The sequence below is a fragment of the Harpia harpyja genome, chromosome 3 (assembly GCF_026419915.1).
Source record: "Harpia harpyja isolate bHarHar1 chromosome 3, bHarHar1 primary haplotype, whole genome shotgun sequence".
In the NCBI taxonomy this organism is placed as follows: Eukaryota; Metazoa; Chordata; class Aves; order Accipitriformes; family Accipitridae; genus Harpia; species Harpia harpyja.
Genome location: NC_068942.1, coordinates 26241606 through 26255647, shown reverse-complemented (window position 1 = coordinate 26255647; position 14042 = coordinate 26241606). Strand labels below are relative to the sequence as shown.

The window sequence follows — 14042 nt, the reverse complement described above, 5'->3', positions numbered from 1 at the left end:
TGCTTCTGCTAACACATTTTCAGGTAATTGTTGAAATGACACTTTAAAGCCCTGAAATCCTCTTTCTCTTTTAGAGAATTTACATAAGTTGACAAGTTCAGGAATGTCAGATCTTTATGTCAAATGTTTTTGGAATAATAGTATCTTCAAGAATATTTTGGATAATTAACAGAGTCTCACTATTTTGTTTTTAGCTGCCTTTGAACAGTGCTTCTGGGAATTATGAATTACTGGTGGAAGGCCATGCTGACGGCCGGCGCATCTTCTCTAACCGTACCAGCTTGATGTACGTGTCAAAGAGCATCTCCGTATTCATCCAGACTGATAAATCTGTTTATAAACCGGGACAAGACGTGATGTTTCGGATTGTCACTGTCTATCCTGATCTCAAACCTTACAAAGCATCTCTGAATATATATATCCGAGTAAGTGTCCACAGGAACCTAGTTGTACATTGGAATTTGTCATACATTTCAACTTTATGTGACAAATAAAGATCATACATATTGCTACCTAAATCTTGTTAGCAAGACCACTTGCATTTAACATGCATTTAACATTTCTCCTAGGACCCTCGGAAGAAATTGATTCAGCAGTGGTTGATGGAGGAGGGTGATTTGGGCGTAGTTTCCAAAAAATTTCAGTTATCAATGAACCCTCCACTAGGAGACTGGTCCATAGAAGTGGAAGCGAACGTAAGTATTAACATTGCCAAATCACAGAGAGATTCATTTCTCTAGATGTGAATAAAATTGTGTTTACTTTGGTAAAGCAAAAGCAGAAATAAGCATGGACCATGAGATGAGGAAATCCTTCCCTTGTGGCAAACCCAAGATATTATGGAAACCTCACAAGATTTTCAGTAGTATATGGTTTTGTAAGGAAAGATATAAAAAAGAAGCATACATATTTTATCCTAAGGTCTGTGTTTTGATTCTAAAATACAAATGTTATTTAAAAAGTGAGGATTTTTCATATTAATATAAAAGAAAGATGTTAATGGAGTACTGATTTTTTTTTTAAGTCAAACGCCCTTATGTTTATTTTGTAAGCTAATATACAGAAATTCATTCTGTCCTGCTGTACAGCCAGTCACTGTCTCAAGGGGTGTGGAATCAAAGACTATTTACAAATCTCTGCCTAGTTTTAGGGGTGTTTCAGCAATTCGCAATGACTGAGGAGTTACTGAGGAAAAAATAACTATGCGAAATAGAAAGGATGAATAGTAAAGCAGAACTATGGCATAACAAAACTGGTATGATCTAGTTTGCACGTTGCTGTTGGTAATAGTTCTATCAGTCCAATCATTTAAGCTGTACACTCCTCATACACCGTGGAATATGTTGCAAAAATAGCTGGAGGTTTAGCTGTTCAAAACTGTGTGTCAGATTTATTCAGCCTGCTTTAAGTGCCTGTAATTTGGGAACTGCATTTCCGACTTGGCTTGCAGTGGCTGTTCAGAGATATTTAGCAAGTACAAACAGGACTGCTTAATGTTTGCTAATGAGGGAGATGATGGGGTAGAAAGCAGAAAAACTCACGTGATCTTATATTACTTGAGAGTAGTATTTACCAGTACCAGTTGTATGTTTGATAGATTCTACAGGCTGAGGTAGGTGAGGGTGGTGCTCAAGTGAGTGTCAGGACTGGATTTTTCGAACACATTCTCATGTGGGTGTGGAGTTGTTACTATTGTCTTTGATGGGAAAAATGTTTTAAGTTGTTCCTGCCCTTGTTCCTGTGCTTGGCTGCTCCTTCCCATCCCTGCGCTGCTGTTCAAGAGCTTCCAGTCACACTGAGGCAGCTGTAGTAAGGCTGAGATCTAAAGCATGCCAGTGAAGTAAGTGACCCAGATTGAAAAGCATCTCTGTGTTTTCGTTTGCCTAACTCAGACCAGTTCACTGATCTGGTTGACAGCACAGCCCCACTCACAGCTGCATAGGTACTTTTCAGGAGGTGGGGGAGTGTGGCTCAGACATGGGAAGAAAGGCTGGTGACAGTGGCGGGCTCCTCCATGGCTCGCTTGCCAGGCAAAAAAGTGTGTGAATTTTTGCTTGGGCTTTCTGTGAAGTCTCAAGTAATCCTGAAGTCAGGAGGGCACTGCTGAAGGAACTGCAGCAGCTGTTTTCAGGATCTGAATATGAGAGCCACTCCCTCTTGAAACAAAACCAAAATGAAGAGGAAAAAGAGAATATTGTAAAATTGAAAGAAAAATGCCTTATAGATTCATCTGGGCTAATGAAACAGCTGGGAGAAAACAGACAAGTGAAGTGAAATCTTAGACTGTAGTTGCCGGTATTCTAAATTGTAGCCATTCAGTACTACTACAGAAGGTTAATGAGCCTGGAAAACATATGGCAGGGTGGGAATGTCTCTCAAAGTCATGAGTAACAAAGAGAAAGTAAATAGGGAACATTTTGTTCACTGTCTCTTCCAATACATAGCTAGAGGGCACCAGGTGAAGGAGGTAAAGAGCAATTTCAAAATAATTAAAACAGCATAACTGAACTATAGAGCACAGCACCAGTGGGTGTTGTGAATACTGAAAACTCAGGTGGGATCAAAATATGTCTGGACAAATTCACAGAAGTACACTCCATCAAGAACTGTTAATTAGGAGGCCCTGAGGCTTGAGCTGACACAGTGTCACTGCTGGCTACCCTGGTTGATGCAGTTCTCTTGTGTTGAATCTTGGCTGCTGCCAAAGACTGGACATTGGCCTTCATGTTAGATCTACTGGGGTACAACCTTTCCTAGGTTGTTTTTATCATGTTTTCATCTCATTTTTCATACTATTAAATTTTTAAAACTTAGGGGTTTAGCACAGAGTGTTTGGGGTTCTTAATAGAGCTCTAAATGCTTCAGCAGTATGAAGAATACCCAGGGGCAGGGATAACGCTCATCACTCCAGGATATCTTTCTCTGTTCACCTTTGTTACAGGAGACAATTCAGGGTGGAAAGTACTGCAAAATGCTTTTGGTACATTTAACAAAGTGCTCTTTTGGGAAAAGATAAACTTGGGCAGAACAGAAGTGGGATTCTTTTTTTCATTGACAGAGGAAATGGTTAATATTTAAGAAACACTGCATTTAATAAGTGGAAACAAGACGAACTAGGAGAATAGGTATCAGTATAAATGAAAGTCTGAACTCTTGCATATTTGTAGGAAATGTAAAGATACCAAGAAAAACTTGATGGTTAATAAAAGTATGAAAGAGTTTTTGAAGTTTGCTAGAAACAAAAGAAATTCCAGCGGTGGCAGAGCCCAGTAACATGAGCAAACAGTAATTATGTGGCAGAGATGGAAACATTTAATAGGGATGATGGTTCTGAGTGGTTAAGTGAATCTCAGTGTAGGGAGATTTGAAAAGACCATCAGAAGATGAATGCCCTTAACAGAAAAGAGTTAAGTGAGGTAACATGGGAAACTATGGACCTGTCATCTGGCGTGAGAAAAACAATGACAAAGGTGATTTGGGATTCCACTGTCAAAGAATTAAATTCTTTAAGGCTATTATGGATTTGGTTACTAAGGTATATTTACTGACGTAACAGATTTTTGTAAAGGCTTTTCATTGTACAAAATCCTAATGAAAACCAGCAATGTATGTAAAGTCTGTCAAAGAAGGATGGATTGATTTTTGGGCAATCGACACTCACCCAGGGTGTTTCTACTATAAACTGATGACAGAGTTTGCAGAGGGAGCCAGGGGAGGAAGCTCCACGGTGGGAGACTGCAGAAGTCCCATCTGTTGACTGTATATCAAGGTAACAAATGAATCAATGCATTTATTGATTACAGTCTGTGAGTGGTGTTACAGGTTTTACAAGGCTTTTTAATCTAGTGGAGAAAGGCATAGTATGAACCAACTAATAGAAATTGAAGCCAGACAAATTCTCTTTGGCATATATGTCTTTCATCAATGAAGCTCTTAATCATTGGAACAAACAAAAAATGGGAGTGAGGGCTTCTCTATTGCTTGATGATTTAGCATCAGTAATGGTTGCCTTTCTGGAAGATGCATTATAATACAGAGTGCTGGAGTAGCTGAATACTAGGGTAACCAAACCTGGGATAAAATGAGGTCAGGCTAAATGGTTCCTTCTGACATTAAACTCTTTGAATTGAAAATTAAAATAGAGGAGAAAAAGAACAGTATATTACATAAAAAAAAAAGTTGTAGGTTTTGGGGTCCAGAAAAACCTGGCTATTCTTACAATGCTTATCCTGTGGAAGTAAAACAGCAACCCCGAGCCCCACACATAGAAACTTACGTTGTTTACTTTCAGACTCCTTTTCCTCTGTTGTTCACACCTGCTCTGCTTTAGTTTTCAAGTTCTGTGTTAAAAGAATGTAATGACAAAGCAATATGCATTATTTCTGTAGCACGTGCCTACGCAGCATCTTACATTGGATAAGGCTATCATATGCAGAGTATATTAAATAACTGTTGCAATATTCGCATTATTACACTAGGTCTGTCTCATGGGTTGTCTCACAGACTGTTATTTTTCTGATAGCATGTCATACCACTGGATTAATGAAATCTGCAAGAAACCTTGCAGAATAAAGGAAAAGAGCTTTTCTGATGGGAAGCTCTTTTTGATTCTCTTGGTTACAAGTGAGCTTATGCCCTGAAATACAAGGTCATATGGGATGGGATTCAGTTTGAGATTTAAGACATGTGGATGTCTCTATGCAGGTGATGTGGTAGAGATTTAGTTGGTGTTTAGTGAAAACTAGTGAGTGACCCAGATCACTCTGAGTGGATATTCCTAGCTATTGCCTGGATATTCCTTGCTGTTCTGCAGCCGTTCTGCTGTCCAAGGAAGGTACAGTTCTTTTCTGTGTCATATAGAAAGTTGCACAGATTCACCAATCCCTTCCTGAAAACAGAGGTCACTGAGAATTTAGATTTAGTGCTAAGGAATAATTAGTATATGTCTGGCATTTTTAATAGATCTACCTGCCTATCCTTAACTAGTACTGCTAGCCCTGGGTCCGCATGGCATCCAGCGCAGCTTATGGATCTACTCAGGGCTTTAGGAACATCTTCAGATGGCAAACCTAGGCTGATCTCCGTATGACTTAGCTATCCTGATGCCATGACCTGAGCTTTCTAGTTAAATAGTCAGCGGTCCAGCATTTATCTCAGGTTTCCCTCTTGTCTTTAAAGAGTGTTGTTAAGTCACTAAATAACATTTCCCTTGTAGTGGTTACAGATCAGTTCCCAAGTGTACTGAGTTGGGATTCCTGGAAGTACTGCTTCTGAATCCTGTTTCAAATCAGGTTCTGGCTGCTTGCTGCTGTTAAATGTCCTGTAGTACTTTTTAATAAGAGTTCAGGTGTTAGCACAGCTGTTCTGAGAAAACACAAGACAGAGTAATTACAGTCTGGTTCCCAAGTCTTCACCTTGTATTTTAGTTGGATGTCTTATATTTCCTGTTGTGGAGCCTGTTGCTGAAAGGCTTTTAGTTGCTGAGTTTTAGTAGTAGGTATCTCCAACCAGAATTTGTTCCTAGTTACAAGGCATTTTGTAATCTAATTTATGGAAGTTGTTATTTGGAAATTTATGATCAAATATTGAAGAGTAGTAATGTTTCAGGTGCAACAAGGGCTTTCTAAAATATTTTTGAAGAGTATTATATTTTTTTAAAAGCTTCAGGTAGAAAGCAACTTTCAAAATCAGGTGGGTTTTATTATATACTTTACAGTTGGAATTTTTTAACTTTTGAGGTTTTATGTATGTTACAGTGTATCCACAGTGATGTTTTACTGCTAGGTCAGCTACAGATTTCACATTTGATCCATTGAGTTTAAGGTTATATATACCATTACTTAAAAAAAGTGTCACCTTCCTTCAATATCAGACTGTACATAAAACCTTTGGAACTGGCTGTGTATTCAGTAGTTTGCAAATGAGCACTGATATTTAATCAGGATCTGACATCGGTGGGACTCTGCTTAGTTTCTGGAGACCGTGCTGGTGGATTCAAACAGAAGTTTGGGAATTCATACAGTATTTTATTTCGGGGTTTATTGCCTGCATGTGAAAATAAAGCACGAAAGTGATCATGAAATGCTTCTGTTAATTCTGTCTGGATAAAAATCTATTTTATTTAGCTGCAAAGCAGAGGCAGAGGAATGTTTCTGACGGGGGCTGTGCGATGGCGATGCAGCCACGGGAATACAGCCGGTGCCAGCACTGCGCTTTTTCAGGGCAAAGCCCTGAGACCACACCCAGAGTCTTTCCCGATGCTATAACTTGTGACGCACGTAAATGTCAGAAACAAGTAAGAAAATGGACCTAGACCAGATTCGTTTTAGGGACTTTCAATTGCCAAAGAAGAAGAAAAAATTTGGGGAGAACAATTCCTGTGATGTCACTGGTTGGATTAGACCCAGATGACTTCAAATAGGACTGGTTCATCACAGCAGAGCAAAATCTGGACCGTAGTTGTTAGCGATTGTTAGATGGAAAGATCCACAGCATCTAAGGCTCAACTGCAGAAAGGCTCCATCATCCTCAGGATCTCAGAATACTTATATGGATCTCTTTTTGGCACTGTTTTCTTAATACTCTGGGCAATGTGCACAGAATGTAATAGATGTTTTGCAGTTTAAGAAATGCTGATTTAGAGCAAAATGCTAATAGCCTGGAAGGGTGAGTGTGTTTGAGAAGCAGGAGAAGGCATGGAAGACAAAAACTGTACTAGAATAAAGCAGCTCTGGAAACAAGTGGAATAAGTGTGGTGGTGTTTTCCTATTGTAAAAAAAAAATCTCTCTTGGGTTGTATATATAACTAACTGCTTGTCTCAAAAGCCACCACTCCTGGAAACTGGTTTAACAACTTCCACTCCAAAATATTTGAACAATATTTGCCAGAGAGACAGCCCTGCCCTGAGGAACTGAACTGATACGGAGTGGTTGAAGTGCTGTTACTTGTCCTATTCCAAACCAGTTTGGCTGAAAAGTCTGTGTTAGTGGGAAATGTGGCTTGGTGTTCAAATCATCAAGATGACCTAGTAGGGTATTTTCCTTTCCCTGCACTGTGAAGCACAGCTTGCTTTCTGTCATAAAGGTTGTCATTTTAGAGAAGGTGCAGCCAAGAGCGCTAGTCTCACTTTAATCTCTGTTTTCTACTGCTTAAAGTTCTCTTAGCTTTTAATTTTTTTTTTTTTTTGACTTTTAAGGTAATGTGAAACAAAATCTCATTTTCAAGGGAGATGCTTTTTCATCCTGCCAGCTGGGGTAACGTTCTGTTCATGGTTTGCTTAACGGCAAGGATGACATACATGCTTAGCGTTGGAAATAAAAGATGTACAGAGAAGCAGACATGAGATAAATTCACTACAGGTCATTTTCCTAAGATTACCTGATAGTAATCAGATTGTGGACTGCATATCAGTGCTGTACCATTTTGTGTTGTAGGGATTATGATTTGCACAAATGTTGTGAAAATAGCAGATTCGGCATATATCTTTTCAAGCCTAGGAATATAAATACGACAGTTATTTTGGTGATCGGTGACTTAATAATGGAATCAGTAGCGATCTGATTTTTATTTTGATAGAAGTCTTTTGCTAGGAAAAGTGTAAATATAGAGGTACAGGGGTCTTAGTGTGGTCTGAGATGCTTAATTTGCAAAGCCATTGATCAGGTAAGAGAGATCAGTTATAATTGTTTCCAGCTTAGATCCTGGTCCTGGGGTATTTCCCACAGGAGTTCTAAGTTTATCCTCTCTTGCCACAGACACTCATTCCCATCTGACATATCTTGATGCTACCTGACAATTGGTTATCCATATTCTGTCTCCTTTGCCCCACATTTCAAACCGTGTTCACTGAGATACTCCAGCACGTATGGTAACTTGTAGTGGTGTCACTGTTCTCAGAAATAATCAAAGTAATCAGAATTCTGAGCTCCACATCAACATAACCTCATCATGCAATTGAGCAGCAGCTGATGATATTAACCTTTCAAAATAGCCACCTCCTAGTGACAGACTGTTGTCTCTCTTGATCTTTTCCCTCTTTACCAGAAGACTCTTACGCGAAGAGGCAAAATAGGCTTTCAAAAGGAGCCTCTCCCTTTCTGTCCTTTGGGAAGTGGAGACTTCTTCGGTTTCTCAGCCCGTTCTTCCAGCCCGGCTGAGCTCAGATTTTCCTCTTGGAAAATTGTTGCTCCAGTGTAATCGCTGTGTCAAGCAGATCAGCTGAGATTGAGAGCTCCAGTTCTAGGTGCTGCTGGTAAATCACCTCATGCCATTTCCCTGCTGATGGCAACTTTTGGTATGATGCTGTAAAAAAATCATTGAAGGAGGGTTATATGTCTGCAGACAAATGATGTACATGGTTGGTCAGAATCATAAAATCATAGAACCATTTAGGTTGGAAAAGACCTTTAAGATCATCAAGTCCAACTGTTAACTTAGCACTGCCAAGTCCACCACTAAACCGTGTCCCTAAGCACCACATCTACATGTCTTTTAAATACCTCCAGGGATGGTGACTCCACCACTTCCCTGGGCAGCCTGTTCCAATACTTGATAACCCTTTCGGTGAAGAAATTTTTCCTAATATTCAATTCAAACATCCCCTGGTGCAACTTGAATTACTCGTACTTTAGCAAGGAAGAACAATTGAGTAAGACAACAAAAAGCAAAATTTATGTGGCTGACTACTGTGACTCTTTGGCCCGCTGTCATTGTACCAAAGAATAAAAATAGCTGCTGAATTTTTAATGTTCAGAGAGTGAAAAAACCCTTTAAAATTAATTTCCCAACGATGTGCCACATATGGCCTGATGTACCACATCTCAAAGATGTGCCAGAATATGCTTTCAGATACCCTCCTGAGAAAATCAGGAAATAAGTGAAAAAATTAGAAAAATAGGAAAATAGAAGAGAACAGAAGTAACAATATATTGTATAGTTGTTTATTTCTTCCACTGATTTTTAACTAACAAATAAACAAGTCAGGAAGATATAACCCAAGAGTGTCTCTGCTGAAGTAAGTATGCACTGTAGACTGTAAGAAAATTTTAGCTGCCTTTTGAATAAATGAAGAACCTTAAGATTATACATGCTTTTGAAATGGTCTTGTCCTCTAGATACTGTAGGAGCTTCTCTTTTGTGTAGAAATACTTGAGTTAATTTTAAATGAGCTAGTAAAGGTACTGCTGGTAGGTCAGTCATGGTTCATCATGATGACTGTGAGTACTTATGCTAGGTAGTTTTATGCTAGCTAGCTCGGATATTTGTTTCTTTATACAGAAAGCAGGCATATGTAGATGTCTGCAGATCTGAAGCTCCCCAAGCTCTTCATTATATATACTTACAGTCTGCCACATGTGAGCTTCTGTGTCCTTCTGTGGTGCAAATACATACTACTGGTTCCTATAGGAGATCTGTAACAGGAGCTGATAATGGTTGAGCCATGATTTAAAATCACATCATGTCAGAAATTGTAATTTAACTTGAATATGGGTGGGATTTGGCCTAGAGGGTATGTTAAACTTGGTAATCTAACCACAATTGTATGTATTTTCTCATATGATTTTTTTTCATTAGGGTCAAGTTCATTATCAAAGATTTAAAGTGATGGAATATGGTAAGTGTTACTTAAGGGCATCTAGTAGTGACCAAAATTGGAAGTTGATTCTCCATTAGTTTAGACTAGCTTCCCTTGGCTAGCACGAACCTTTTGAATACTCCCGGAAAGTCTAATTTCCAAATCTCTTGCTTCTCTGAGACTGATTCTGTGTCCTGAGAGGGAACATTGTCCTATCAGCTGCCCTGTTTATCTTTGCTAGTTTTAATGACCTACTACTGTAGTGTCTGGATGTCATGCAATCTTAAAAGTACTTATATTAAGTCTATGAGATGCAGTTATTGTCCCTGTTTTTCCAGGATCATGCAGGCAATGTGTTCTTCCCAAAATATCTGTATGAATGTCTGATCATGAAGCTTGCTGATGATTTTGTAAATGCCGAATAAGCTAAACGTTTTCTATTTCAGTCTTCCAAGCTTGTGTGCAGACTGCTCTTATGATGCTTGTTGTTATCCTTTCAACAAAAAGTCTTAGTCTGGGGCATGAATATGGTTGGGTTAAAAATATATCTTACTTCATATTCCTTAGGAAACTGTAGTAGTCTATGATATTACATGTTCTACCCTTATTACTTAAAAAAAGAAAAAGATGTTATTTCTTGTGTGAATTTAATGCTTTCTGTAATTTTTTATTTTTTTTTTAGTTTTACCAAAATTTGATGTTATGATAACAACACCATTATACTACTCTTTGAGAGAGGAAGATGTAACTGGTGTTGTCACTGCAAAGTAAGTAAATTATTGATAACATTGTCACCCTCACTCTTAAGAAAATGATTGTGGGCCTCTAAGTGTCAAAGTGAAAACTTATATTTAGAATGCTGAAAAAGTGCCTTCTAGTCAAAATTAGTTCGCTAACATCCATTTCTAGTAACTGGATTTTTTTGTAATACTGCTAGATAGATCTTCAGACTTCTAGTTAGTTTTTTTGGTCTGATAAATGTATTTCTAGACTATAACCAAGACATTTTTAGCTACCTTATTCAGAAAATTTCTTGAGTCTTTTGCTTATAATGTATATTTTGAGGCATTTTTTTGTTCTTACGGCTCTTTTATGGTGCTCTCCAACTTACCATGTCAAGGTCTGTAGGTAGAGTAACTATATTTTGTTAGACTACTTGGAAAATTATGCAAACTTCTGTGCACATCCTTCTTGATCCAATTTATCCACATTGTGGATTTGAGGTATATACTTCTCCTGTCTATCAAAATACCTATACCTGTAAAAGGGTGAAGAATTAAAAACCCTTGAGAACTTCAAAAGAGACTCCACTGTAGACTATTGTATAAATAATATTTTATTTTTCAGCTGAACAAATACCTAGACAAAAAATTTAGGATACGTTAATCTCAAATAGAAATTAATTTTATTTTGGGAAGATGAGAGCCAGATAGAGGTACCTGATAGGTCCATTCAAGACGACCTGAAATAAAAGGTCTTTCGTAGGTTATTTAATGCATAAAATACGTAGCTTCTAAAGAAGCACTCCATTTATAAGTAAAATGCAGAAATGACTGTTTAACAGGCTATTTTAAATTAAATGTTTGGACTTTTGAGAAAAAGCTTCCTTTCCTAGAGCCAATGCAACCTGATATTATAAACCATCTAGGTTTCTCGTAAGGGGCAATTTTTTAAAAAAAGTTTTCCTCAATTTTTTTCCCCAATCTGCTTTGCTTTTGGAATCCATTATATGCCAATGTGAATTTGGTTTCCTAAGTTGTTTTGGTCTTCCACAGGGTACTTGGCTCCTTTATTAGATATACTCATAAGGTATTTGAAAGTGTACCTGTCTGCTGCAATAAATCCAGACTTGGATGCCAGTGAATTGCCTGAAATTGAATCCCAGCAGTGCCAAAGTTTTACTGATACGTCATCATTATTTATAGGGAATGACTTCATTCCTGATGACTGTTTTTATAGGCATAATGCCTCTGTATACAAAGAGTTTATATGTCCCTTACGCTTGTAGATGTCATAAAACCCTTTCCCTTTCTCATCTCTGGAGTATTATTAGATTAAGTTAAATACAGGGATGCTACCCAGTGGCAGTATCATTTCAGGGTTAATGGCAGCTTATTACTGTAATTAGGTCTGCTTGGAAAGACTGAGTTCGGGTGCAAGACAGTGTTGTCAGAGTTCTTCCTGTAACTATGCTATTTGATTATTCTTTTCCTCTGCTTTTCAGCTTTGATATCTCTTAGATGGCTGCCAGTCAAATCCATGATGATGTAAAGTACTTAAAGTTATCACATCTGAATGTATTACTACTGATGGACTAGAATGATTTTGCTCCCCTCCCCACCTCCTTCTGTCTGAATCTGATAATATCGTGGTTTCTCTTATGTATAACTTTGAAATATTTGTACAAAATTTTTATTTTATTACTGCTCACTGACTGCAGGTTGCTAATGGCATTCTCAGAAGTGAATATGTTACAGTTTTCAGATTTGCCACAGCTGCAAATTATGTTTGCCATGTAATAATGCCATGATTTCTTTGGACTGTGATTACTAAATAATTTGAGTACAAATATCTTGTGATCTTTCATTTTGTGTTAGCATTTGGGAAGCAAAACACTTGCACTTCCCACGTCCCTTTTTAACTCTACTTCATATTAGTTATGATGCTACGTTGGTGTTCTATTCAATAACTGGCTTCCAGCTTAGCTTAATATAGTTAATTTTCCTACATTGTCCAGCCCACAATAATAGTAATAGGTTTATAGAGCTCTTGTGCAGGAAAGAGCAGCACTGTGTGTCCTCTCCAGGTTTTGGGCTTCTGACTTTATTGTCGATAAACTGGTCTCAGTATTGAAAACTCCATGTTTCAAAGTGCAGATGTGTTCTAGCCATGTTTGAGGCCAAGGAAAAATATTTTAGTAGAATCTTTTGCCTTGAGAGCTCTTCAGGAGCCCAAGGCCTGGAGGTGGCGCGTTGTTTGACTTTGACTGATGTGTTTCAGGTACACATATGGAAAGCCAGTAAAGGGAACTGTAACGGTCACTTGCCTTTCTGTCTCTTACTGGACAAACAAGAGAAATATAACAACAACAATGGAGGTGAGTCTTCTGTTAGCAGTTTGTAGCGTTGTAGACTTTAAGCCTGTGTCTTCTTTTGTAAGTTAAATATGTCTGGGACCATTCTCAAGTGCTGAGTTCAGCTGGCATGGTCTATGGAGTGACTTACATGGATAGTATTAACTCTTTTCAATTTCCAGAATAAAGTGTTTACATTCAGACTGCTTGTTGGGAATGATACTCGGCTGCTGTAGTCCCTTGAACTGTGCCTGGAAGTTATTTTGGAGCATGCTAGTTGGCCCAGGTAGAAAAACTTTGCAGGAGCTGCTATAGCAGCATAAGTGGTGGAGGACCCGTGCCCAGGAATGCTCCCTGGCTCTGTGTGTGCCCCTGCACGCTCAGCCCTGTGTTACAAGGCCAGAGGAGACCACTGCAGTTGTCTAGGTGGAGCTCTAGCATGGTAGAGACCAAAGCATTTTGCCTACTAATTGCCTAGTAATTACATTGGAGTTACTCTACTAGTTGTAACTTTGAGCATGAAATTTAAAAAGGCATGCAGTTTTGATCTGAAGACTTAGGAGTGGTTATAGATTAATGGTATCCCTTTGCAAAATCAGGCATTTTACTTTTGAGCTGTGGACTGTGTTTAAAACCGGTTCAATTTCTGCTAAATGGTGTGCCTGTCATTTTCTGTTGGCTGACTTCAGCAGTTGGCTGACTTCAGTGCCTTCAGCAGCACTTGGCCTACAGAAACTCTGAACTCAGGTATGTTGGATTGGCTATACCCCCCTCCTCAGGTAGGGACCTGTTCATTGTATTTTTCTGTAAAGCATAGGCGCCACTGTTCTGGCCATGTAGAAGTGGATAATTCTAGATATTAGGAAAAAAAACCCCTTTCTCCATAAGGCATTGTTGACTCTAAAGAGTAATGAACTTCTGTGGGATTTAATAAAATGGTTACCGAAAGCAAAAAGTAAAGGTCAGTGTTCATAATTTTCTGGTGTTGACACTCCAGAATTTCTGTGTGGGGAAAGCTACAGGACTTAACCAGAAATAAGCTGTTGTAGATGGAAAGGTGTCCTTGGCTTTATTGGCTTAACAATTTTTTTCTTCTACACTGCAGATAAATGGATCTGTGAATGTAACCTGTAACAAGCTTATGTTGCAAAACTTGAACGCTGGTCAGTCGTGGCACCAAGGTGACAGTGATTACACAGAGCCAATAGAAATTATCGCAGTGGTCACCGAGTCGCTCACAGGTATGTGTCTGTGTGATGTCTTCTGAGAGAAATCCAAAGAGCAGGTGGTGCTGGAAGAGCTTACCACTATGTGGAAGGGCTTGGAGCGCTAGAAAAGTGTCATGTGTATCTACATGCAAATATATTATATGAAAAATATATTATCTAAACTGT

The 14042-nt window shown here is 38.6% G+C and overlaps 1 protein-coding gene across 2 annotated transcripts in view; it reads left to right on the top strand.

Annotated features, from left to right (window-relative positions):
- CD109 (CD109 molecule) overlaps positions 1 to 14042 on the top strand; it is an 84428-nt gene that overhangs the window by 22093 nt on the left and 48293 nt on the right. For both annotated transcript variants that reach the window (XM_052781703.1, XM_052781702.1), the window contains exons 4-9: positions 195 to 425; positions 570 to 695; positions 9575 to 9614; positions 10258 to 10342; positions 12576 to 12672; positions 13754 to 13889. In XM_052781703.1, coding sequence (XP_052637663.1) covers positions 195 to 425; positions 570 to 695; positions 9575 to 9614; positions 10258 to 10342; positions 12576 to 12672; positions 13754 to 13889 — 715 coding nt within the window. The remainder of the gene's footprint in view (positions 1 to 194; positions 426 to 569; positions 696 to 9574; positions 9615 to 10257; positions 10343 to 12575; positions 12673 to 13753; positions 13890 to 14042) is intronic.